This window comes from Primulina eburnea, unplaced genomic scaffold, assembly GCF_022965805.1.
Source record: "Primulina eburnea isolate SZY01 unplaced genomic scaffold, ASM2296580v1 ctg3_ERROPOS2889059, whole genome shotgun sequence".
Taxonomy (NCBI): domain Eukaryota; kingdom Viridiplantae; phylum Streptophyta; class Magnoliopsida; order Lamiales; family Gesneriaceae; genus Primulina; species Primulina eburnea.
The window spans coordinates 123,367-150,292 of record NW_027331215.1 but is presented as its reverse complement, the minus strand read 5'-3'; the positions used below and the strand labels follow the sequence as shown (position 1 = coordinate 150,292).

The 26,926-nt window shown below is 37.6% G+C and overlaps 3 protein-coding genes, 1 long non-coding RNA gene and 1 pseudogene across 9 annotated transcripts; 2 read left to right on the top strand and 3 right to left on the bottom strand.

Annotated features, from left to right (window-relative positions):
* The first annotated feature begins 12,043 nt into the window (after positions 1-12,043).
* Positions 12,044-12,433, top strand: LOC140821052 (agamous-like MADS-box protein AGL61). Its single transcript, XM_073181462.1, has one exon. It carries the CDS (start codon positions 12,044-12,046, stop codon positions 12,431-12,433), a length of 390 nt encoding a protein of 129 aa, XP_073037563.1.
* Positions 12,434-14,507: 2,074 nt separating this feature from the next.
* LOC140821074 (uncharacterized) lies at positions 14,508-19,149 on the top strand. Of its 4 annotated transcripts, none has more exons than XR_012115632.1 (8): positions 14,510-15,055; positions 15,935-15,985; positions 16,380-16,413; positions 16,853-16,938; positions 17,414-17,576; positions 17,674-17,769; positions 18,262-18,356; positions 19,026-19,149. It is a non-coding gene; the product is annotated as an uncharacterized lncRNA (long non-coding RNA). The 4 variants fall into 4 exon arrangements; XR_012115630.1 differs by having other exon boundaries at positions 17,674-17,773; XR_012115629.1 differs by having other exon boundaries at positions 14,508-15,055; positions 17,674-18,356.
* Positions 19,150-19,944: 795 nt separating this feature from the next.
* Positions 19,945-20,286, bottom strand: LOC140821051 (agamous-like MADS-box protein AGL61). Its single transcript, XM_073181461.1, has one exon. The coding sequence runs from the start codon at positions 20,284-20,286 to the stop codon at positions 19,945-19,947; it is 342 nt and encodes a 113-aa protein (XP_073037562.1).
* Positions 20,287-22,230: 1,944 nt separating this feature from the next.
* Positions 22,231-23,286, bottom strand: LOC140821071 (major allergen Pru ar 1-like; annotated as a pseudogene).
* A 188-nt stretch (positions 23,287-23,474) lies between these two features.
* On the bottom strand, positions 23,475-24,898 carry LOC140821072 (uncharacterized protein At2g34460, chloroplastic-like). Of its 3 annotated transcripts, none has more exons than XM_073181480.1 (4): positions 24,640-24,897; positions 24,324-24,524; positions 23,885-24,004; positions 23,475-23,795 (listed from the first exon to the last, which is right to left on the bottom strand). In XM_073181480.1, exons 2-4 carry the CDS (start codon positions 24,522-24,524, stop codon positions 23,709-23,711), a joined length of 408 nt encoding a protein of 135 aa, XP_073037581.1. In that variant the 5' UTR covers positions 24,640-24,897; the 3' UTR covers positions 23,475-23,708. The 3 variants fall into 3 exon arrangements, with proteins under 3 accessions (XP_073037581.1, XP_073037579.1, XP_073037580.1); XM_073181479.1 differs by having other exon boundaries at positions 23,571-23,795; positions 24,735-24,898; XM_073181478.1 differs by having other exon boundaries at positions 23,483-23,795; positions 24,324-24,877.
* Between the last annotated feature and the right edge of the window lie 2,028 nt (positions 24,899-26,926).

Here is a 26,926-nt window from a genome sequence, read left to right as displayed (position 1 = left end):
ATTACTGTACAATAATAGCTACTAGATGAGCATCGAAATAGCTTTAGTTGAAGTACTGTACAGTGAGAACTGCTATTTTCCTTCGTAGGGAAATGATATTACAGTGTTACCTGAGATGGAATTTGATAAGACCTGAAATCTGATAAGGAAAATGAGACTGAATCAGAAGAAATGAGGATAGCTCAGAATGCATAGACTAAATAAGCCAACGTCGGACGATGACTGTTGGTAACTGAAGCCGAAGGTTGAATATATCTTTGACTGAGATTAACAAATTTAGTCACAAATGATGATATTGAATGATCATGAGCTACAGATTTGGTATACAGATGTTGTATAGCCAATGTTCTGAGATTGATTCTATCACGAATGATTTCGTTGATATGGGATTATTATAGTTCTAAATATCTCCTTCGTATATCTGAATTGGTATTTGATATGATTATCTGTATTTCCCAAGTAGATTGCTTGTGATTTCGAGGACGAAATCATATCTTAGAGGGGGAGAAATGTAATGCCCGAGAATTTAATTACCGTAATCTGAAATGATTTGGGTATAATTATTGAGATTTAAGATTATTCTGAAATGAATTATGGATTAATTGATGTGATTGAAGGTATACGAACTAGAATGACGAAGCCGGATGTTGGTTTATTTCAAGCCGAGATGTTGAACCAAACATCTCAAGATGTTAGGCCGAACATCTCACGCCCGAGCGGCAGAAAAGAACCGCCCGAGCGCCAATTGTATTTTTTGGACAGAATGTTTGGCGCTCGAGCGGTAGAATATTACCGCCCGAGCGCCAGGAGATGTTCAGCCGAGCATCTCGACAGAAATTGCCGCGCCCGAGCGGTAACTTATGACCGCCCGAGCGCGAGTCATGCAGAACGAAAACTTGCCACTTGTCTTGTGAGGTGTAACGTGTATATATATATGTATATACAAGCAATTGTTCTTCAGAATTGAAGAAAGAAAGAAGCGAGCGGCCGAGGAAAGCTTAGATTCTGATTTCTGATGGGATTAGTTGATTTGAAATCTGAGCACAGCACCGTGTTCCTATCAACGTAGGCTACAACTGGACATAAGTTTTGCTACGTTTTGACATGTTTTGAAATTATACTATTGTCAGGATTGAATAGGATTCATATATGATGTTCTTGTCATGTTAGACATCATAGAATCGAAGTCAGATTAAGGAACGGACTGTTTCTGTAATTTTAATGAGTTTTAGAATCAATTTGACTGAGAATTCATATCGGATATGTATTGTTATTGAGATTATGACTGGTATCGATATTGATTATTAGTTCTGGTATTATATCCGTGATGTTTGGACTGACGGGATTATCGAGACAGTATTGTTATGCCGTCGAAACATCAGTTGATTGAAATTGATCAGAGTCGGTATTGATTTAGATTGTATTGATATACCGTATGTCGATTGACATTGATCAGATTGTATTGTGATTTGATATTGATCAGAACAGGTATTGAATTGAGTTGTTTATTGATATTATACCTGTTCGATATTGTTATTACCAGATTGGGAATGGACCGAGATAGAGTCAGGACTTCTTCTTCTTCTTCTGAGCGAGAAGATAAAGGTATAAGTTAATGTTGAGTTGGGATTGCACAACTCGAGTGAGGTGTGACTCGAGTCTCCCTAAATCACATACTGTCAATTATTGCATTGATATTTGCAATTGATGAAACTTATGATTGTAGTCTATTGATTTATAGCCACTGCATGTAATGACGGCTGATTTGCTAGTCATTGATTGATTTGCTTAGATACTGACTGCATGTATTGATTACTGAGTTGTTGAGTCATAGGCTGATTCGCCTAGTCACCAACTGATTCGTCTGGTTATGGACTGATTCGTCTAAACTTAAGCTGATTCGCTTAATTACAGGCTGAGTTGTCTGATTATTGGCTGATTCGCCTAATTACCGGCTGATTCGTCAGGTTATTGACTGAGTCGTCAATTCTGCGGCTGATTCGCCCAGACACTGATATATGAATTATATTGATGCCGTTTAGGGATTGATTCATTCCTATCGACTGAGACTCAATATAATTATCAATATCCAAACACCGGGATCCCTAGGATAGAGTTGAGTCGAGTCTGAGACGACGCGTTGTTGAGTCAAGTCTGAGTCTGAGTATTATTCTTTGCTTGATATTAATTATGTTTCAGATTTGAGACAGGTTATGAATATTTGTCATATGCTTTTATATATGTTTTATATGATTGCATGTGTACATTGTTTATACTGGGATATTTATATCTCACCGGAGTTATCCGGCTGTTGTCTTGTTTTGTATGTGTGCATGACAACAGGTGGGGCTGGATCAGGGTCAAGAAGAGGATGAGAGAAGATTAGATAGCGTGGAGATCCGGGCTTCGGAGCAACATAGGATTCAGCACTGATATGTAGTTGAATCTAGTTGAATTCTTGTAGCTACTACATGGTTGTATGTATATGTTTAATATGTAATTTGAGTAAATTACATTACGTTTCCGCTTTGTATTTAAAAAAAAAATTAGACCATGTTTTTATAATTGATTAATTAGTCCCAATGATGATCAAGAACATGATTAGCGTCCGGGTCCCCACAAAGTATATCAATCAACTCAATGCAAATATCCATGCAATAAAGTAAAGTATGTGATTTAGGGAAACTCGAGTCAAACCTCACTCGAGTTGTGCAATCCCAACTCAACATTAATTTATACCTTTATCTTCTCGCTCAGAAGAAGAAGAAGAAGTCCCGACTCTATCTCGGTCCATTCTCAATCTGATAATGACAATTGAATAGGTATAATATCAATACACAACTCAACTCAATACCTGTTCTGGTTAATATTCAAATCGAAATATACTCTGATCAATATCGAATCAAGATCCAATCTAAATCAATACCGAATCTGATCAATATCAATCAACTAATGTTTCGACGGTATAACAATACAGTCTCGATAACCCCGTCAGTCCAAACATCACCGATATAATACCAGAACTCATAATCAATGTCGATACCAGTCATAATTTCAATAACAATACAATTATGATATGAATTCTCAGTCAAATCGAATCCAAAAATCATAACAATTCCATAATCAATCTGTTTCTCAATCTGACTTTGATTCTATGATGTCTAACTTGACAAGAACATCATATATGAATCCTATTCAATTCTGACAATATCATAATTTCAGAACATGTCTAAACGTAATAAAACTTACGTCCAATTGTAGCTGTCGTCGCTAGGAACACGATACCGTACTCGGATTCAAAATCAGACGGGCGGATTGAAGTAAAAAGACGTAAGGATTTCGCTAAGCTTCCTCGGCCCTCTTTCCTTCTTCGTTTGTCTATTTTGAACTGAATTCATATATTACATATATATATATATATATACACACGCCGCATGTATACCAAGTGGCATATTTTCGTGATGCATGCCGCGCGCATATGCGCCCATAATACCGCGCATATGCGCCGAACTCTCGGCCCGGCATTTTGTCTCTTCGCGCATATGCGCCGTCAGTCCCGCGCATATGCGCCGAACCTTCTGTCCCTCACGCGCATGTGCGCCATGTACATTGCGCATATGTGCCGAGCTCTCTGGAGTTTTTCATCGGCATTTCACCTACCTCGCGCATATGCGCGCCCTGTCCCGCGCATATGCGTGAGAGGTTCTGGACATTATGCGCATGTGTGCGCTTACACGTCGCGCATGTGCGCGAATGCACACCCTCGCATATATATTTCGTGTCTTGTCTCATCTTTCCCGGTTCGATCCGATCCGTCTATAATTACCTTGATTAACAATAAATCATTTCAGATAAATCTCAGATTACAGTAATTATATTCAAATCATTTCAGATTACGGTAATCACTTTCTCGGGCCTTACATTTCTTCCCCTCTAAGATATGATTTCGTCCTCGAAATCACAAGCAATTCACTTGTGTAATACAGATAATCATATCATATCTCAAATCAGATTTAAGAAGGAGACATACCGAAACGACAATAATATCATATCAACAAAATCACTCGTGATAAAATTAATTTCAGAACAATGGCTATACCACATCCGTATATACCAATCGACAACTCATAACAATCAATATCCCGGTCAGAGATATACTCAATCTTCGGTTTCAAACACCAACAGTCATCGTCTGACATTGGCTTAATAGTCTATGTATTCTGAGTTGTCCTCATTTCTTCTGAATCAGTTCCATTTTTTTTCTTATCAGATTTCTGTTCCTATTAATCCCAATCTTAGGCATCACTGCAATATCATTCCTATAAGAAGGAAAATAGCAGTTTTCACTGTACAATACTTCAACTCAAGCTATTTCGATACTCATCTGATAGCTATTATTGTACAATAATTCAAAAGTGACAATGAATCATGTCAACTAGTGCTAAAATCAAGCACTACATCTCCTGGATATCCTCCAGTATCAGGATAGTTCACTCCGACTATCCTTCAATCTATAAATCATAGATGAAAAATCATGCTATATACTCAGCCAAAAGTACAAATCAAACGAAAATCACAGTCTGATAAAATCAATTTTGGCATTCAATACAATCTGACCCTCGTTTCTGACATACCTCTCAGTCGTCTGGTCATATTTGTACGTCATTCTGTACAATATAACAGATGCAGATTTGAACAATCGTTCACTCATAATCACATCACAGCACAATCTAGAAAAGATTTCAGTAGTATCATCACACAATTCATAGAAATGTATTCCCCTTTCTATCTAGAAATCAATAATCAGGATTATCAATCTAAAATTTCTATCTTTCGGTCTTCATCTGTCAGCGATTTAGACATTTCAATACAAATTCTGACATAACCGATTTCATCTGTTTATATCAAAACTATCCATTCGAATTATCACACATTTCCTGTTACCAGAATAGTACTGAATCTACTACTCTGTGCATTTGACAATACCTGTCATTTCAAATTCGAAATATCTGATACAAACAAATCAGCTAATAATATAAAATAAAATATTACCTACCTGGTATTCGGCTCTGACACACTGTTCTAACTATCAAAATCAAGTTCTGAACAGTCTGATCAAACTTCTGAACTGTTTTAATCTTCAAAATCAGTTCTGACTCGACTGAACTGTATATAAGCTCAACGGTTCATAACAATCGGTATCAAACACGGACTCAAAATAATAATAATATCGGATCAGATTCAAACTATCAATATGCAATACTGATCTAATAACTGTATAAAACACAATTTCTGACATTTCTGACATTCTGCCATATTCAATGTCATTCTCAGCCACTGATCACGGTTTCACTGTTCTATAATCAGCCAAGATACTATCTTCAGATATCGCAGACTCTGAATACAATCTGTTACAATCAAGATTCATATCCGAACCATTCAATATACAACAATATCAGTTCCCAGAATATTCAATATCAATTGGACTGTCGATTCAATTCAATCATACGCTGCGAATATATCACAATATCATAGATAAAACGAGCATACATCATCAGAATATTTCTGAACGCAGGATTTATCAACCCATAATCGGAACTGAAGTATTTTCCAGAGAAACATATAGTCAAATGTAACTCTAACTCTCAGGCAGTAAATCTTTCAACTGATATTTCAATTCTTTCAATTCAATCAGTATCATTCTATAAGAAATTATAAAATGAAATCAATACCTGTATCAAATCAAGGCTGAAATCACTCTCCCTGATACAGGACCAACCTGAAATCTCATCTGGAACGACTTTAACAACTCTCCTGCTACAAGCAAATCAATCCCTGATAGACTCATATTCAGTAATCAACTGAATATAAAGGAATAACTCCATTCCTTTCGATAATCATCGAGTCATAAACAATACAGATCTCAAGGAATTCAAAATCGAGAATCCTTACTGTATATCATTCCTTTTTTTGACCATTTCAGGTCCGAATCTTACCATCTCCTGGCAAGACTCTAAAATAGGTCTGTACTTGTTCGATATATCAATATCAATCACGTAGTCATCATCAGACAATACAAGTACAATCTAATCTAATTCAGTCTCATTCTCAACTTACTGTAGTATACAATATTTCACAGAATATCACTGATATCAAATTCTTTCCCCAAAAGGTAATGAAACAATACTACAATAGATACAGAACCAACAGGTAAAGCATATATCAATGCCACTCAATCAAGGATAGTAATAATAAATGCATTAGTATATATCAATACACATGCAACATGTAATCATAGAGGAACAGTACCTGCCACTATATCATCTAGTGTGTCCTGGGTCGGTTCCTCGATCATCATATCCAGATGATCCAGCTCCCTGAAATCTTCGGGGCCTCTCTGTGGACAAGCTCTAGCAAAATGTCCTGACTGTCGGCAGATATGGCACCTACCAGTCACTCCATGGCATTGCTCTGTGGGATGTCTCCCTCCGCACGGGCCACAATAAACTCCAGTATAACTGGGGCTAGAACCACTGGAGCTAGAGGAACCACTCGGTCCACTTCCTAATTTCTTGAATGGCTTCTTTCGAGCTTTCAGCAAATCTTGCTTTCCACTCATGCTGCCAGTGTCAAATCGAAGAGGGGATTGCTGTGTCTGGGGTTGCATCGCATACAACCTTTCTAGTTGTCTAATCAGACTCGCCTCCGCTCTCTTCGCTCTACTCAAGGCATCAGTAAAATGATAAGGTCGTTGCATATTCATCAATGCAACTATCTCCGAGTTCAATCCTCTGATGAACTGATCCACTATAGCTTCATCATTCCCAGCTATCTGAGGAGCAAAACGCAGTACAGTAGAGAATTTAGCAACATAGGCTTCAATATTCATTTGGCCTTGTCTCAAATTCTCAAACTCTACTCTTTTGTCCTCCCGGTACGATCCTGAGAAGAATCTTCAATAGAATTCAGTTCTAAAGACTTCCCATGTAATCACCGTACCACGCTGTTCTAACATCCCTTTGATTGTAATCCACCAACTCCTGGCGGCATCTCGTAACTGAGTGGGTACCAGTTTAATTCTCCGTTCATCCGGACAATCAAATAGATCTAACAATATTTCTATGTCATCCAACCAATTCTCACAATCTTCAGACGTCTCAATACCCCTCAGAATCGACGGTTGAAATGACTGAAACTGTTTAAACTGCGTTTCTATCTGAGTTTCTGATTCATCTATCTGATCAATCGAAGTACTATCCCTTTCCGGAATTCGTCGAGGAGGTATATCTGCTTATACAAGGGTTAGTATCACATGAGATTAATCAATCTCAATCCCTTTCTGAGCAGCTTACCTCTGATCAAGAATTGGTTCTGATTCATTTCCAATTCAAACATATTACCAAATCAACACAGATATTCAAGTAACATGTAGTGACAAGCAGTAAATCAGAATAGCATGCTAGCATATACAATATAAATCATCAGAGTATGAAATCACATGCTAGCAATCACATGTAGGGAAAGAAAACTCAATCTACCCCGCTCACTAACTTCTATCTCAGTGCTAAGGAACCTACACTTCAAGGACCTACAGCTCTGATACCACCTGTTGTGGGGACCCTGAAGCTAATTCATTCCTTAATCGTCTTTAGGAATTATTTAATCATTTATAAGAAACAGGGTCTAATTTTTTTTTTTCTAAATTACACAGCGGAAACATAATGTAATTAAAGTCAAATTACATATTAAACATAACATACAATTATTGTATAATCTACAATAATCCGACTAGGTTCAACTACAAGTCAGTGCTGAATCCTAAGTTGCTTCAAAGCCCGGATCTCCACGCTATCTAGTCCAGCCTCGTTCTCTTCTTGACCCTGATCCTAACCCACCTGTTGCCATGCACACATACAAACAAGACAACAGCAGGATAACTCCGGTGAGATATAAATATCCCATTATAAATCATGTATACATGCAATCATATAAACAATATAAAAGCATATAACAGAAAATCCTATCATATATCAAAATCATGATATGAATCAATAACAAGAATAAATCATATTCTAAACATGTACCCTAATCAGGAACATGATTCAATATCAAGAATAAATTCTATTCTAAGCATGTACCAATATCAGGAACATCATTCAACATCCATCAATACAAATCAATATAACTGTCACTCAAACTCGTGACTCTACGTTTTAGACTAGACTCAATCCTAGCCTAGGGATCCCGGTTTCCAGAGGTGGTATTCCTATACCGAATTCCGTAATAGAAGGAACTCTGATCCTATTACTCGATATAACCAAATATGGTGTTCCTATATCGATTTACGATATAACCAAGTATGGTGTTCCTATATCGATTTACGATATAACCAAGTATGGTGTTCCTATATCGAATTCCGTAATAGAAGAAATTCCAATTCTATTTACTCGATATAACCAAACATCCGGTGTCCTGACCTAACCGTCATGGACTGTAGCTCCATCGCTAACATCCTATCTTGAGACATCGTGCAATGTGCCCGTGGCGATACCACCACTATCAAGCACTTCTGTCACAAGATTACGCGTCTAACACCTGTCATCTATAATTCAAGAGAACAAGTATATCAATCAACTCAATGCAAATATCCATGCAGTAAAGTAAAGTATGTGATTTAGGGAAACTCGAGTCAAACCTCACTCGAGTTGTGCAATCCCAACTCAACATTAATTTATACCTTTATCTTCTCGCTCAGAAGAAGAAGAAGTCCCGACTCTATTTCGGTCCATTCTCAATCTGATAATGACAATTGAATAGGTATAATATCAATACACAACTCAATTCAATACCTGTTCTGGTTAATATTCAAATCGAAATATACTCTGATCAATATCGAATCAAGATGCAATCTAAATCAATACCGAATCTGATCAATATCAATCAACTGATGTTTCGACGGTATAAAAATACAGTCTCGATAACCCCGTCAGTCCAAACATCACCGATATAATACCAGAACTCATAATCAATGTCGATACCAGTCATAATTTCAATAACAATACAATTATGATATGAATTCTCAGTCAAATCGAATCCAAAAATCATAACAATTCCATAATCAATCCGTTTCTCAATCTGACTTTGATTCTATGATGTCTAACTTGACAAGAACATCATATATGAATCCTATTCAATTCTGACAATATCATAATTTCAGAACATGTCTAAACGTAATAAAACTTACGTCCAATTGTAGATGTCGTCGCTAGGAACACGATACCGTAGTCGGATTCAAAATCAGACGGGCGGATTGAAGTAAAAAGACGTAAGGATTTCGCTAAGCTTCCTCGGCCCTCTTTCCTTCTTCGTTTGTCTATTTTGAACTGAATTCATATATTACATATATATATATATATATACACACGCCGCATGTATACCAAGTGGCATATTTTCGTGATGCATGCCGCGCGCATATGCGCCCATAATACCGCGCATATGCGCCGAACTCTCGGCCCGGCATTTTGTCTCTTCGCGCATATGCGCCGTCAGTCCCGCGCATATGCGCCGAACCTTCTGTCCCTCACGCGCATGTGCGCCATGTACATTGCGCATATGCGCCGAGCTCTCTGGAGTTTTTCCTCGGCATTTCACCTACCTCGAGCATATGCGCGCCCTGTCCCGCGCATATGCGCGAGAGGTTCTGGACATTATGCGCATGTGTGCGCTTACACGTCGCGCATGTGCGCGAATGCACACCCTCGCACATATATTTCGTGTCTTGTCTCATCTTTCCCGGTCCGATCCGATCCGTCTATAATTACCTTGATTAACAATAAATCATTTCAGATAAATATCAGATTACAGTAATTATATTCAAATCATTTCAGATTACGGTAATCACTTTCTCGGGCCTTACAGTTCGTGTCCAGCTACTTTAAACTAATTAATCAACTTAGCTTGCATGGTTTCATTGTATGGAATTGCATATATGCTAGCTTCGAGGAATCCACTTGTTTCCGCGGCCACTTCTCCATGTCTTTAGATACATGTTCAATCTATACACATTTCCTTGCGTAATATGATCCCATCTTATAATTAGAACTTCTTTATCTTATTGCTAATTAAAATTATTCGGTTTTTATTAGGACATTATATTGCGCACATACGTAAAATTAATGGATCGGTTCAACTAAATATGGCAAAGGCTTTGTTTTACATAAATTGTTTTTTGGAGAACCTGATTCATTAGAAACATATTTCGTGTGTGTGTGTTTACTGGACATGGATTTTATGATGCCAAGATGAACATGTCTTTTAGAATAAAGAGTTATTACATGTATTTCACATTGATTTATCTCGAACTAAAAATAATAATTGGACAAAGAAACTGATTGTGAAGTTGAATATCAATTTTCAAAATTTGGAATACGTCTCTTTCATACATATATCAGTGAAATTTGAATTAAGTTCAACAAACAAAATATGGCATATCATAATTAAGATCAAAGAATATAATTAAGAGTGATATTACATGTGCCACAAAAAAAATTCAATACAAAAATTCAATTAATGTCAAAATCTCGTAATACATTGAATACAAAATCTTACGATATAATTGATTTGTATATCAATGTTCGATATATTGGATGTGCAATTAAATTCCCTGTTATTATATCGGAGAAAGACATTCATAAAGCCCAAGTCATCATTAGATTTACTAGAATTCCCATAGTTCAAAGTGAACAATAAATCATCGAAATCCAGGTTGCAATTCAGATTCATTCCGAGGTTTGAATAACCACGTGCATCATCAGCGAGGTCACCCATATCGACTTCAACGAGTTTCTGCCAAGAATTAAACAAGATAAAAGATATTCAGACAAAGTTAATTAACTTAATATCATCAACAAATAATGCGTGTTTCTCTCAAATTTCAAGAAGATTAACCCGACCCGGTTATTGTAAACACAAAATAAAACTAGCCCTAATATCGATTTTGAAAAGTAGGTAAAATGATGAAGATTATAAATTTATACTTATGTAAGAAAAGAAATTGGTCACTTTCAATTCTAGATTATTACTGTTATTCTGAACAGGCATTAATCCACTAATATTATCCTGCATTGAACCCTGACTCGGGACAGCCAATATAGATGACGGAGGAGAATAAGTTGGCAGTTTCTCCATCTTTTCAATTCCGTCACGGCCCAACCCACTTGTGATATTGTTCGCTTTGGCCCGAGGCCTCACGGTTTTAAAACGAGTCACAAAGGGTTGCTACACGCTCATTTAAATGCCTAGCATCTGTCCCGTGGATTAGCATTGTTGGATTTCACCTAAGGGCCTTCTCACACCCCCTTTTTCGGGACTCATCCTCCTTGCTGAGGTTTGCCCCACAATGTCAAACCCACGCGGAGTCACTCTGATACCAAATGTCACGGTCCAGCCCACATATGATATTGTCTGCTTTGGCCCGAGGCCTCACGACTTTGAAACACGTCACAAGGAGTTGCTACACGCTCATTTAAATGCCCAGCAACTCTCCCGTGGTTTAGCGAGATGGAATTTTGCCTAAGGGCCTTCTCACCCCTTCTTTCGAGACTCAGCGTCCTCGCTGAGATTTGCCCCACCATCCCAAACCCACGTGGAGTCGCTCTGATACCAAATATCACGGTGCAGCCCACTTGTGATATTCTCACCCTCTTTTGGTATAAGATCCTAATAAGTGATTATTAATTATTTTTTTTCCTTTTGTTTTCAGTTATAATCTTTGCGGGCAAAGAGATTTCTTGAAAAGAGGGCTATTTTATTTGGTAAATATCACTCATAGATGCCTAAAAAATATTGCCTAAATCTTCGAACAGTTGTATTGGAAAATAAAACTACGGAGTCGGTTTAAGCAACATTAATTACATTATATATATAATGTATGTATATTCATGTGCATGTTTCAGACATCATATAAACGTAAACCCCCTGCACAAAGACAACATGAACATGAATTAAGGAGAATAACACTTCTCCTAATTTTATGTTGTCGCATATGGAGAACCTGCATGGGAGGAAGAAAATTACAATGGGTCGTCGCAAGATTGAAATTAAAAAAATACAGAAAAAAACAAGCTTGCAAGTCACGTTCACCAAAAGCCGAATAGGGCTATTCAAAAAGTCCAGTGAATTATGCATTCTGTGCGGTTTGGAACTCTCCATTATCGTACAATCTCCGGCAGAAAAGTTTTACGCATTCCACAGCCCATATGCGGAATCCATGCTCCACATATTCGATATGGGAGATGGTTTTATTACTAATTATACCAGCCATATAGATGATGCCAGAACTGAGTACGAGGAGGCTGTTAGAATGTTGGAAGAAAAGAAAAAGGAAGTGATTGGTACTACAATGAATCATGAAATCAAGGAGCGTAAATTCTAGTGGGATCAACAAATTGAAGGGATCGATCTGCAAGAACTTGAGGGGTATTTGGAAAGTTTAGAATATTTGAGGAAGAACGTTTCGTCTAGAATTTGTCACGGCCCAGCCCACTTGTGATATTGTTCGCTTTGACCCGAGGCCTTATGGCTTTAAAATACATCACATCGTGCGGCGCCACACACTGGCTCTGATACCAAATGTCACATCCTAGCCCACTTGTAATATTGTCTGCTTTGGCCCGAGGCTTCACGGCTTTAAAACGCATTACAAGGGATTGCTACACGCTCATTTAAATGCCCAACATCTTTCCCGTGGTTTAGCGATGTGGGATTTCGCCTAACGGCCTTCTCACCCCACCTTTCAGGACTCAGCGTCCTCGCTGAGGTTTGCCCCACCATCCCAAACCCACGCAGAGTCACTCTGATACCAAATGTCACGACCCAGCCCACTTGTAATATTGTCCGTTTTGATTCGAGGCCTCACGGCTTTAAAAACGCGTAACAAGAAGTTGTTACACGCTAATTTAAATACCCAGCAACTCTCCCGTGGTTTAGCGAGGTGGGATTTTGCCTAAGGGCCTTCTCACCCCTTCTTTCGGGACTCAGCGTCCTCGCTGAGGTTTGCCCCACCATCCCAAACCCACGCGGAGTCGCTCTGATACCCAATGTCACGGCCCAGTTAACTTGTGATATTGTTCGCTTTGTTCCGAGGCCTCACTGCTTTAAAACGCGTCATAATGGGTTGCTACACGTTCATTTAAATGCCCAGCATCTCTCCCGTGGTTTAACGATCTGGGATTTCGCCTAACAGCCTTCTCCCCCCCTTTCAAGACTCAGGGTTCTCGCTGAGGTATGCCCCACTATCCCAAACCCACGCAGAGTCGCTCTGATACCATATATCACGGCCCAGCCCACTTGTGATATTGTCCGCTTTGGCCCGAGACCTCACGAATTTAAAACGCGTCACAAAGGGTTGCTACACGCTCATTTAAATGTCCAGCATCTCTCCCGTAGTTTAGCGATTTGGAATTTTGTCTAAGGGCCTTTTACCCTCTCTTTTGAGACTCAGCGTAATCATTGAGGTTTGCCCCACCATCCCAAACCCACGCGGGTCGCTCTGATACCAAATGTCACGGCACAGCCCAACCTACTTGTGATATTGTCCGCTTTGCCCCGAGGCCTCACGACTTTAAAACGCATCACAACGGGTTGGTACACGCTCATTTAAATGCCCAGCATATCTCCCGTGGTTTAGCGATGTGGGATTTCGCCTAAGGGCCTTGTCAACCCCTCTTTCGGGACTCAGCGTCCTCGCTGAGGTTTGCCCCACAATCCAAACCCACGTGAAGTAGCTCTGATACCAAATGTCACGGCCCAGCCCACTTGTGATATTGTCCACTTTGGCCCGAGGCTTCATTGCTTTAAAACGCGTCACAAGGTGTTGTTACACGCTCATTTAAATGGCCAGCATCTCTCCAGTGGTTTAGCGAAGTGGGATTTCGCCTAAGGGCCTTCTCACCCCACCTTTCAGGACTCATCTTTAAATGCCCCGCAACTCTCCCGTGGTTTAGCGATGTGGAATTTCGCCTAAGGTTCTTCTCACAAAATCCAACATCGCTAAACCACGGGAGAGATGTTGGGCATTTAAATGAGGGTGTAGAAACTCCTTGTGATGCGTTTCAAAGCCGTGAGGCCACGGGCCAAAGCGGACAATATTACAAGTAGGCTGGGCCGTGACATTTGATATCAGAGCGACTCGCATGGGTTTGGGATGGTGGGGCAAACCTCAGCGAGGACGCTGAGTCCCGAAAGGGGGGGTGAGAAGGCCGTTAGGCGAAATCCCATATCGCTAAACCACGAGAGAGATGCTGGGCATTTAAATGAGCGTGTAGCAACCCCTTGTGATGCGTTTTAAAGCTGTAAAGCCTTGGGCCAAAGCGGACAATATTACACACATCTCCATTTTTTTAATAAAAAAATACAAGAATAATAATAACAAAAACAAAAATATAATTTATAAAAAATATTATATTTTATTTTTTCAAAAATATATAAATACTCACAAATAAAATCCATGACTAGTCAAATAATAAATCATAAAGTTCCATTAATTTAACGGGAAAGGGTTCGGAATCCCAGCCACCCACCTGTGTGGCCAATTACCCAAATCGACTCTTTGTTTGAAGTCAACAAATTACACACACAGAGATACGAAGGGAAGAAGGGTGGTGGGGATGGGGGAAGCCGGAGGCAGATCTGTCGAATAGCGAAATTTCAAACAAAAGGGCATCCTTCTTGATTCTTGCCGCTCTACAATACTTTCTTCTCAACATACATTTACTGCTGAGGTGCTTGCCACTCCCTTTCGTTGTATCCACATATATTTACCACTCTGCAAATCTTGCCTCTCCAATTGTGCCGGTTTCGTGAAAAACTCGTGCAGAAAACTAAGGGAGGGACACACGAGGCCACTGTGTGTTTGTTTGTCTTCCGTGTGAAAGAAAAAATAAAAAGAAAATGCTGGAATTGAGAGATGGGAGCTGCTATCCGAAGGAGGTAGGTGGGGGTGGATTTGGGCTTGGCTTGTGTTGACGGCGGGATTACGATTATTGCCTTCTATCAGGTAATTCTTGCATTTTTTCTGATTCTTTTGGTTTGATGGATGTGTGTTTAAGTTTCATTAATCATGAGACTGATGGGTTTTTCTTGTAGTAACGCCATCTTGTTATTGTGGAAGAGTGCATCGCTGGGACTCTAAAGTGTCTTTGACTTATTTTTTTAGAAAAAAATTCTGCTATCAGCTAGCATAAGATGTTTTTGCTTTTTTTGATAATGCATAAATGGAATGCTTGAATATTTTCCTGAGGTTGTGAACCTTAAAATAGTGAGGTGAAAGATTTATCTAGGTTTGTTTGGTTAGAGATCATTATTTTCTTGTACGAGTAATGATTCTCCATGAAGCAATTTTTTTTGCATGAAATCACTGATGCAATTCCATTTATAGTCACTGCAAATTACATGGAGTTGCTAGCTGTTCTTGTTGGATGGTGAGTTCTGAGGTCTTGAATGTGAATGACACACCAAAACTGACAACTTTGTCATGCAGCTAGTTGATGAGTATTGATATAGTTGCTCAACACGATATTCTTGCCATTTTTTGATGATGTTACTGTCACATTGTAAAATATGCCTATTGTGTTAGCAACGTGATTAATGAGTGCACCAGTGGAAACATTTAAATTTAATTTCTCGTGGTAAGACTTTTTTTATTATTGGTATTTATTTGCTAGTTGTTTGCAACATTTTAGTAAAGTGTTTTTGGTTTTATGGGTGCAAGCTTCTGAAGATTTATATGATGTTGAATATTCTTTTGCTATATTTACTACTGGTTGCTGCCTTTTAAACTTCTCTATCAACAATAGTGATGTTTTTTCAGCATTCAAATGAAATGATAAACTTCAGTATTGATTTCTGATTGGTTATTCCCTATCCATTGTTGCAGGTGATACGAATTCATTTAAGGAATTCACATCTTGGGTGGACCGCCCAAAAGGTATGCAGTTACTTCACTTTTATAAACCCCTTGGTTACTAACCCTTTTGGCAATAACATGCAATTTGTATACGCTACCACAATAAATGGTTTCTCTAAGTTACTGGGTACCATGTGCTAAATGGGAATCGGTAATTTTGTTTTACTTTGTCAGTGCTTTACTCAATCACTTCACTTTTATCACAATCACCTCAGTGATTGTCTGCTCCTAACTACAAACTCTCATTGTTCAATGTTTTATAGGTGCAACCCTATACCTTGTTTTTCTAATGCGGAAATGCTATTTTTTTTGCGTTGTGGTTGAGATATTGGGATATGATCTAAGGTTTCATGGCGCAAAATTAGCTGAACTTTTGTTTTGTTCGAGTCTCTCTGATATTTCTTTAAAATATCAGGTCTTTCATCTACTGATTGGAACATCAAATTTTGGTGAGAATTACTGGTTTTTTATTGTTGTCGTTTCAGAGGCCTTTGCTTTATTAGATTCTATATTAGCTCTTTGATTGCGGTCATCTGTTTGCTTTTTCATTAGTCCTCATTGACAATGTATTGTAAGATATCTAGGTCCCCTTTTATTTTTGTCGCAGTTGTATGCCCTTGATGTGGTTTTCTTTAAAAAGTTGTGACAAGTCAAAAATGAATTATGTCGAACTTGTAACAGCAACCAGACCACTGCTTGCTTGGAGTTCCCTTGACGATAAAATTTTTATGTTACTGCCTGCGATGATCATGGTTTTCATTGGATTCTACACATGTTTTATGATAGATTTACTTCATTTGCTTTTGCATTGTTGTTGACTACCAGTTTTCAAGTAGCTTTCCTGTTTGGCTTTTTTTTTGCTAAATTGAATTGGAAATTATTTGGCAGGTTATTTGCTTTATTTTGGGTTAACTCCCTCGCTGCTTGTAAGGATTGGCTTTTCTGGTCACAGTCTTGTGGTTTCATTATCATGGGTATGCAGGTTACAACTTACAAGGCTGTTATTTGGATTATAAATTTTTACATGTCCGTGGTTACCCTATGTGGGTATTTGACCTAGAGATATTATTTGTTTGCAGCTTTTCCCAAAATTTTGTTTGTTGCGGCATTTCTTCTACTCTTGTCATTTTCTTTTTCGAGGGAATATATAGAATAGTGTCTGATACATTCATAATCTGGCGTTTTGCTCTTGCATGTGTGATTAATGCAGTGTCTATATAAAAAAAGACAAGTGTCATATTAAATATGTTTTTCATGATTTCCCATGTCTTCTGTTTTTAATAATATATGCAATACATTAAGTTGAATTATGTTTATCTCAATGGGTAAATCTCACATTTGCACAAAAACCTAGCTTTTTGAATACGGTGACCAACCATTATCGTCTTAGTATATGAAGAGTTTGCATTTCACTACAGATCGGTCTTAGTTGAAACTTGTGACTTACAGGGTGGACCTTTGCCATCAAACAAATGATGATGAAGAAGAATGTAGCTCCAGAGAAGCCCTACTGGAGAAGATCAGTAAAACTGATTATAGTGCCAGTAGTTGCTGCAATTTTTGCACCTTTCGGTTTATTGAAATAGGAAGTCGGCAAAAAGTTGTGATTCTGGTACATATACAGTTTTTCGCTTGTGTTAGCCGTCATTTTTCAAGAAAAACTCTTTGGTATTAATATTTTATCTTATCCAATAACAAATTTCGACCAGGTTACTGTTTTAGTCACTGCAATTATGGTTGCATCTTCGTTGCTGATATAGATTGGGATGGGAAAGAATCCTATTGACTCCGTAGTTGTGGCTCAGGCATGTATGCCTTTCATCTTTGTTATCCTCTCTTACTTGTACTGATTAATTAGACTATGTTATACTCCTCTCTTGCTCTTATTATGATGCTGATTGTAAAGAATTGCTTGCATCGCAAGTAAAATGATCATTCTGTTCCCTGGACATAAGAGAAAAAGAGGGGGGGATCTAAAGGGGGCATTTATGAGAAGTTTTTGAAACTTTATATTTAATTTTTCTAAAAGCTGAAGTCTTGTACCCGCTCTCTGTCTTATGTTATGACTGTCCTTTGGTTTTATTTCTTGCAAATTTTATTTCTGGACAAGTTTAACAGAAATGATCTCCTGAGGCTGCCCTGTACTGAACACTGGCATCAAACTATGCTAGCTTGATTGATTATTTCATTTGAAAGTAGATGATCACAGAGACTAGTTTCATATTTGTTTCTGTTGTTAATGTTTAAATGGAAATATAACACGTCTCTATCTCTCTTTAATTTCTTTGGGAATCAAGGATTGACAAATGGAGATTTGTAAACATCTCGCATGTGTATGTAGATCTCATTTCCATATCAGTTCTTTTACTGGGAATTGCCTTGGCATACTATGGTAAGCACCTATAGTACCAACCTTTAGTTTTCACATTTGTCTTTCTTTCTGCAAGTTCTAGAGATAATATGGATAGTAATTTTTTATATACCTTATGCATCTAATACATGAAAAATTAGCTAATACAAGCGTAATCCAAAGCCGCTTTTTTACAAGTTTGGGAAATTGGGCGCAGTGGGATAAATGGAATCCATACATTTGAAGTTGTTATATATGCTGCAAATCTCATATTTGTGGATCATTAATTTGTACTATGATTTTATCTTAAAATTTAATATATTTATTTCTTGAGAGGAAGAAGAGGGAGGGAATAGGGATGGAGAAGACATCTCAAATATCTGATTAATAAAATAAAATTAGTGGTCCGTGTAACTTGACTATTTTTAAAATACATGAGCATGCTTCTTCACCATACAAAAACAAACTCTTGTTTTTCTTTTTACGTTATATGTTCACTGCATGTTATGTTTACTGCATGTAAGCCTCTCTCTCTATATGTATTCATTAGACATCTTATAGTTTTGAATGTCTTAATTTATTTTTCGTGAATGAACGAACGGCTTGATTATGTATCCATTCATTTGTATCTTTGTGATGATTTTAGTGATAATCCAATTGTTTTCTCATAATATTTTGATACACTCTTTTGGCCATTGTACGTGTTGTCAGGTTTTACATCGAGTGCTTCTGTTGCTCTTGCTACAAATATTCCTGTAAGTTCTTGTTAGTTGTTACGTTCATATTTCTAAGTTTACTCATAAATATCCTTCTTTTTAAATAGTAAGTAAATGAAAACATAGTATATATCTATTCTATTATTTTTTGGTGTAGTAGAGCATCATTTATTATACAAAAAAACAAAAGTTTGGATAAAATTTAAATAAAAAAATTAGTTATATATATATATATATATATATATATATTTAGAATATCCAAAATTATTTTTATTTAATATATCGAATGATTCGATCATAAAGTTTAAACGAAACAATATTTGATCAACAAATCAGTTGTGATCTTCTGTTTATGCCAAATCATCAATTCTATATCAGCAGGGAAAAAAAATTCAGCCCATTATCAATATTAATTTGGTCGTTCAAGTTCAAATGACGTGGATGCAACAAATTAATTGGATCTTTTATTTTTAAAAGGAAAAAGCAGTGTATCTTTCAAGATATGTCAAAAGATTTGTTTTGTCTTAATAAATGTTTTGGATTTACCGATAATAATCTTAGATATCAAAATCTGAAAATCATCAAATCTGAACGAATTCCAGGAACAAGATAACCATCTCATTTTTAAATCTCTATATATTTTAATTAACATCCACTCCGTGTATTAATTATTTGAGGGTATGTAATAATTAATTTTCAAAATTATTAAGGATTTAATAAAATATGTACATAACTTAGTAAAAATACATATACATATTTCGTTATAAGAAGATTACTACTTAATTAGTAATTTGGGTGTTGAAGGAGATTGAATAATTAAACAAACAAAAAATTTAACAATGTAAATCGATACGGACATTCAAAATTGGAAAACCCCCAAAAAAATGTTTATTATATTTTACAATGCATTTATTTTATATCATGTCCGACAGTTTCTCCATCTCTTCAATTCTGGACGAAACGTTCTTCCTCAAAGATTCTAAACTTTCCAAATATCCCTCAAGTTCTTGAGGATCCATCCCCTCAATTTGATGATCCCACCAAAATTCACGCTCACGATTCGTTGCAGTACCAATCACTTCCTTCTTCTTTTCTTCCAACATTCTAACCGACTCCTCGTACTCAGTTCTGGCATCATCTATAAAAACATCTCCCATATCGAATCTGCGGCGCGTGGATTCCACAGATGGGCTGTGGAATGCGTAAAACTTCTTTGCCGGAGATTGTACGATGATGGAGAGTTCCGAACCGCACATGATGCATAATTCACTGGCCTTTTTGAATAGACCTGTTCGTCTTTTGGAAAAAGCTACTTGCAAGCTCGATTTTTTCTGTATTTTTTTGATTTCAATCTTGCGTCGACCCATCGTACGTTTCTTCCTACCATGCAGGTAGGACTCTGCAGTCAGAATTGAAACAAACTAATCATGCTTGATATCTAGTTCTTATATAATTCAACGAGGAATAATCAAAATTAACATATATAATTATTATGTATTAAGAAACCAACGTGTTTTAACCTTCAACCACACTTTCAAATAAATTTCCAGGACATGGCTCACTCATAAACCCTATAATAAATCCCTCGATCACATCCACTCCGTCGTCGGAATTACACTTTAAAGCTTAAAAAACTTTCAATAGAAAACCGATGGGTAAAGGTTCAATTCTTTGAAATTCCCAAAGTTCTCCCATCCACTCAAACTACCCACAAAATTTGATCGAACTTAAAGCACAAACATAGATTTACCTGACATGCTACTCTGAATTTGACACCCGCAAGATTCCATCTTTTTTTCTTTTCTCTCCGCGGCGAAGAGAGTTTGAGGGTGGGGTTTTTGCTGTATAGCGATAGGATTTTGATACAGATGAATCTGTTTTGATACAGCAGATGAATCTGTTTTGATACAGCAGATGAATCTGTAACCCGGCGCTCCGTTAAAGCCCAAGCCCAAGCCCAAGCCCAAGCCCAAACAAAATCTTGCAAGTTAAAATACTACTAAAATTTATTTCCAAACTTACTCAAAAAAATATATATTTCAAAACTCCTAGTATTAATTATTTGACTATGCCAAGGGTATGTAATAATTAATTTTCAAAATTATTAAGGATTTAATAAAATATGTACATAACTTAGTAAACATACACGCATTTCGTTATAAGAAGATTACTACTTAATTAGTCATTTGGGTGTTGAAGGAGATTGAATAATTTCAAAAAAAAAAAAGACATACAATGAAAATAATATATATTTCAAAACTCCCTAGTATTAATTATTTGAGGGTATGTAATAATTAATTTTCGAAATTATTAAGGATTTAATAAAATATGTACATAACTTAGTAAAAAATACACACACACATTTCGTTATAAGAAGATTACTACTTAATTAGTAATTTGGGTGTTGAAGGAGATTGAATAATTTTTTAAAAAAAAGACATACAATGAAAATAATATATAACTTACCACACAATATTTAATCTTTAATCGGGAAAATTGGAGTAAAATCCCTATCAACATACATATTTTTGTGATCAGTAGGGAAATTAATTTTCCACTTCCTGACACATCATAAATATTTTTATTAACTCCATGTAAAATATTTACGAATTCTTGACTTTATTATTATGGAAAATAAAAATTTAACAACGTAAATCAACATGGACTTTCAAAATTGGAAAACCCCTAAAAAATGTTTATTATATTTTAAAACACATTTATTTTATTAAGATAAGATAAGAGTAGTCCGAAAAAACAAAAAATAAAGAATGAAGCGACTCCGCTGGGGATCGAACCGTAGACCACGGCCTTATCCATTGGGCCACTGAGTCATTACAGTGAGGGAGGATCTAACATATTAATTTTGTTTTATACAATTCGTTGTACAAACTGTTTCTTGAACAAATTTGATGTAAGTATGCATGCAGGAACAGTTAAAATTTCAACTGAGACACATAACTTCGTCTAGTTAAAAACTTAAAAATAAAAATGATAGCAGTTGAAAAGAAAGAGGAAATTGTAGGCACGGGATAAACAAAATTATCGTCCTTGTTTGGAGTGAACAAGATTGAGCAACATTGTTTGACCAACTTAAATAACCAGGTTGGTGTTGATGATTTTCACAAATGTCCGAGCTCAAGCTGAAGATGCTGGTATTCTGAAAACAGAGTTATTTACCACACAACTGGAGAGTTTCGTTATTTCCAAACATAGTAAAATTTATAAACCAAACATGACGGCTTTAAAGAACAGAAAAGATGACATTTCTCAAGCATAAGCACTGGGGTTCTGGATCAGATAAACCTCCACAGCCTTGTAAACTCCCAATACTTTCTCTTTCCCGGCTTTTATCTCTTTCTCTGTCAGCGAGAAATCGCCTTTTGTCTAATAAGTGCTGGTCACCTTAGAAAATGTACCCCCATCTGGTGCTGCTTCCAACTTGATTTCATGTGTTATCTTATCAAGATTGTCCATTAAAGTATCCCCTTCAATCACCGTGTAGCTATAACTGTATGTCTCTTCGTTCAGTTCATCAATCTGATACTTCAAAGATTTAAGATCACTACCTATAAAAAATAAAATTAAGATTAAAAACACATCTCATAACTGGATTAGAATTATATGCAATATCGTAAACAGGTTTGGATGTTTAGTTAGTTACCTTCAGCAAAATTAACTTGTTTTATGCTTCCCACTCCACCGTTGCCTTGAAGAAATTCCATGCTTTTAATTACCTGTGGGAGAAGTTTTGGGATCAAGTTACTGGAGTCTAGAATTGAGGCTTTAAAGATTCTTTTTGGACAGACTGCAGAAGCGTGCTCTTCTGTAAAAGTAAGGACACCCATTTTCGTTCGCTACTGTTTTGAGGGTTCTTATTGATTGGATTGTGTTGGATATATAATGTGACCATGGATTCTATTTATAGGCTATAACTACAGGTTCTGAGTCATAACAGGGATAAACTTTGTTAAATCCCCAGATGACGATCCTCCATAATGCTCCAAATCCCAGAATCTCGCCAATGTCATTCCAGATTCTGGGAATTATACCTTTTTCTGTAATAATATCAATCGAGTAACAAGAATAATAAAATGGGAAAAATAAGAGTAAACTGGAGTTTTCCTTGAATACAAACTTCAGCATCCCGCAACCTTTGCAGCACAAATAGACAAGAAATGGAATGTATTAGGCCGTCCACAAACATGAATGAATTTAAAACTTCCGATTTTAAATCTATAAATACAGCACTTCCCTGTGATAACTTCGCCAAGCAAAAACAATATTCCAGCTTTTAATAAGAAAAAGCACCAAAGAACATGGCTATTACCACATTCACTGACGTGCACATTTCTCCAATCCATCCTTCAAAAGTCTTCAAGGCCTCAATTGTGGACTCACACAACTTGATACCGAAGCTGATGCCACAAGCCATCAGCAGCATTCAGATTACTGAAGGTGATGGAGGTGCCGGAAGCATCTAGCAGATTAATTTTGCTTATGGTGGAAACTTCAAATCTTTGAAATATCGCGTAGATGAGCTTGATGAAGAGTCCCTTGTGTACAAGTACACGTTGATTGAAGGAGAGGCGTTGACAGATAAACTTGAAAAGATTACATATGAAGTCAACTTTGAGGTAACAAAAGATGGTGGCTCTGTGTCTAAGGTGACAAGTAAGTACTACACTGTTGGGGATTTCATGCTTCGACCAGATACACCACGTTTCTGGCAAGCTTCAACTAGGTTTACTGTCCCAAAGTTATCCACCTACACAAGAAGATTGCACAAGTCCATGAAGAGTATGCATCCAAAGTGTAACAGAACCAAGAACACAAAAACCGAAGAAATTCACTCACCTTCCATGGAGCCGTTAAATCCCATGAAGGTCGAAAACCAGTGGCACATATTACTGCTTCAGAATCATCGCTAATAGCCTCAGCTAACTTAGTTGAACCCTCGGTCACATCTGCTTTCACCTGAAAATACAGGTGCATATAATCGGAGCCAACAGATTCACCAAAATTTACAGCATTATAGTTAAATAAATGGCAAAAGATGCAATTCAGACAGAAATTTTACGTAATACATGAGGCTTTTAACATTGCAACCAATTGCTAATGTACGAATAAAACTTGATTTTTTGTCTTCGGTTATAAAGGAGATTGTGGCTCTCTCGGCTGGTCCGCACAGAATGTTCAAGACTATATTAATACCAAATCAACAAAAGCCCAATTCCGCAATCAAATTATAAACATCCAAAAACGGAAACTTAAATGCAAGAGCTCTAACACTAACGATTTGAAGATCGGTGTTGTTTCCGGGTAAAGTTGATTTCGCTTTCTCAACATCACGGACACCAGCCTTGACAGAAAATCCCTTAGCTAAAAGCTGTTCCACAATCCTTTTACCGGTGCTCCCAGTGGCACCTGCAACAAATATTTTCTTCTTCTGAGAAGAACCCGTCCGCTGTTCTCCCTTAACCTGACTTCCCTCCATCTGCATTCAGTCAAATATAGAATAAAGCACCAAAAGAACACATGCAGAGACGTAAAGACTCCAAATTTATGATATAATGCAACGCAGAAGATTCGAGAGAAATTGAGAAAATTACAATCAGAAAAGACAGACAGACGCAATGAAACCAAATTCGTAATGCAGTAAAGAAACAGGAGATTCGAGAGAGATTGAGAAGATGAGGAAACTTACAGTCGAAGCTTTCGGGTAAAAAAGTGTGCGATATGACTGTCTGTGAACGAGAATAATTGAAAACGAGAGGCAGTCGGGAAGAGTCTACCAGTGGTGAGTGTACCCTCGTTGGGATCGTACCCGCCACAAATATCGTAAGATAAGAACTCAACGTGGCATTAATCACTATATTTTACCAGATTTTAATATATAACATACATATATTTTTTAATTTTATTTCATTCTTATTTTTTATCATTTATATGATTAAATATGTGATTGCATGATTAAATGATAATATGACATGATTACACGATATTAAGGATTTTACCCGAATATTATATAATAGGCAGGGAAAAGGAGACCGGAGACGACCAAGAAGAGAATATTTATTTTTCATTAAATAATGGCAAGGCTTCCTAATATGATTAAAAATGATTTAATTTTCCTAAAAATGTTGGTGTTCGAATTATTTTACGAGTCGAGCTCGATTTTTCCCGGGAAGCCGGTTTTGGGCAAACAAGGAGATTTAAAAGATCAAAAATATTATTTTATAAAAACTTATTTTATAAACTTTTATTATTTAATTAAATAAATGTTATTGAGCCCAATTTAATTAATTTAAGTACGCTCAATTACCCTTAAGCTTGCAAGCCCAAAACCAAAGCCCATTTAACTTGTTAATTAATTATAAATAAGTATCCTAGGCTTTCAAAAACACCATAATTTACCCTACAATCAGCCGAATTCACCTCAAAGCACACACCACAATTTCGAAAAAATAAGGATAAGGAAAGCTTGTGTTCTTCGTCGTCCGTTCGTCCTTCCTCGCCGACGATTGAAAATTCCAGCGTTATAAACGCAAATGCACGTTTTCTAAACCCTTTTAAACATCATACAAATCATAATACGTTTGTTTTAATTGATTATGCATGAAAATTATGGGTGTTCCATTATTTTATGGTACGACGCGTATTTTCAACACTTTTACGATTTTACGTTTTTTTGGAAAAAAGGTTATGATTCCCAACGAGTACGCTGCCAATACACGATAAAATATGGTTAAAACACGACAAATTTAAAGGAAAAATAAGGCTGTAAAACGAGGGAAACGACATAGGGAAGACCGAGAGTGGTTTTGGGTTGCACTTGGTTCTATGGCTTGGCTAGGGTGCATGGGGCTAAGGGGCTCGACCAGGTCTGGAGGTTGGGTCCTAGAGGTCATGTTTAGGTCCTAGGAAGAGTCCTAGGAGGGCTAGGGCTCGAGTCATGGGCTGCGGAAGAGTCCACGTGAATTGGGAATCCCCCCCATGTGTTGTGTGCTGCTGGGCTTCGGGAGAGGGGTGCAACGGGGCTAAGGGCGAGCCAGGGTGGTCCATCAGGGTCCAAGGGAGATGGGCAGGGGTCGGGCCAGGGGCTGGTGTGGCTTGGTTGGCTGCTGGTTCGAGAGAGGTGTGAGAAAGCTTGGAAATGCGCAGCTGGGTCTTCTGATCCAGGCGGCTCGCGCGTGGGTTCCAGGGACTGGGATGGTCTCGGTTGGGGCTGGGCATGGTCCAGGGATGGTTAGGGTCAGGTGGGCTCGGTGGTGGCTCGGCTGGAAAAGCCCTTGCTTGCTAGGAGTCTTGGGCGAAGAAGACAGAATGAGCGCAGGTTGCTACTGGGAACGGGGAGCTGTTCGCGTGGCTTGCTGCGTGGGGTAGGGGCTCGGTGGTGGTCCAGGCTAGGTCTGGGCTGGCCTAGGGTTAGTAAGGGTCGTGGGTGATCAGTGGTTTGAGGGCTGGAAGTGTCCTAGTGTCGATAGGAGTCCTAGGATCCAAAGGAGGCTTGTGCACATATTCTGTAGCTCGGTTCCAGGGTGTTTGAGCGCCTTAGGTGCTGGTTCTTTGGGCTGGGATTGGTCAGTAGGGTGCCTAGATGGGTTGGCTCGGGTTTGGCTCAAGGTGGCTCGGGCGTGGCTCGAGTATTTTGGGAGATGGCTCGGGGTGTTCCTCGAAGGGTCAAAAACGAGATTTTAATAACTAAAATTGAATCAATGAGTCAACGGGTGTGGCTCATTATTTGGAAGGGTAGAATAAATAATCAAAATGCTATGTTTAAATTTGAGAGCAAAATATTAAGTTTTGGATTTATCCGGGATTTTATCGCCGTACGAAACGTTAATTAAAGAATTAATTGAAAAAGCCTAGTTTTAAGCGGAAAAAAATTATGAAAAA

Excerpts from the sequence above, each read along its gene's own strand:
- LOC140821072 (XM_073181478.1), bottom strand. The coding sequence starts at position 24,530 with ATGCAGATGGAGGGAAGTCAGGTTAAGGGAGAACAGCGGACGGGTTCT. Across the intron at positions 24,005-24,323 it reads ACAACACCGATCTTCAAATC|GTGAAAGCAGATGTGACCGA; the intron begins GTTAGTGTTAGA and ends CTGTATTTTCAG. Across the intron at positions 23,796-23,884 it reads ATTTAACGGCTCCATGGAAG|GTGGATAACTTTGGGACAGT; the intron begins GTGAGTGAATTT and ends CTTCTTGTGTAG.
- LOC140821051 (XM_073181461.1), bottom strand. The coding sequence starts at position 20,286 with ATGTGCGGTTCGGAACTCTCCATCATCGTACAATCTCCGGCAAAGAAG.
- LOC140821052 (XM_073181462.1), top strand. The coding sequence starts at position 12,044 with ATGGAGAACCTGCATGGGAGGAAGAAAATTACAATGGGTCGTCGCAAG.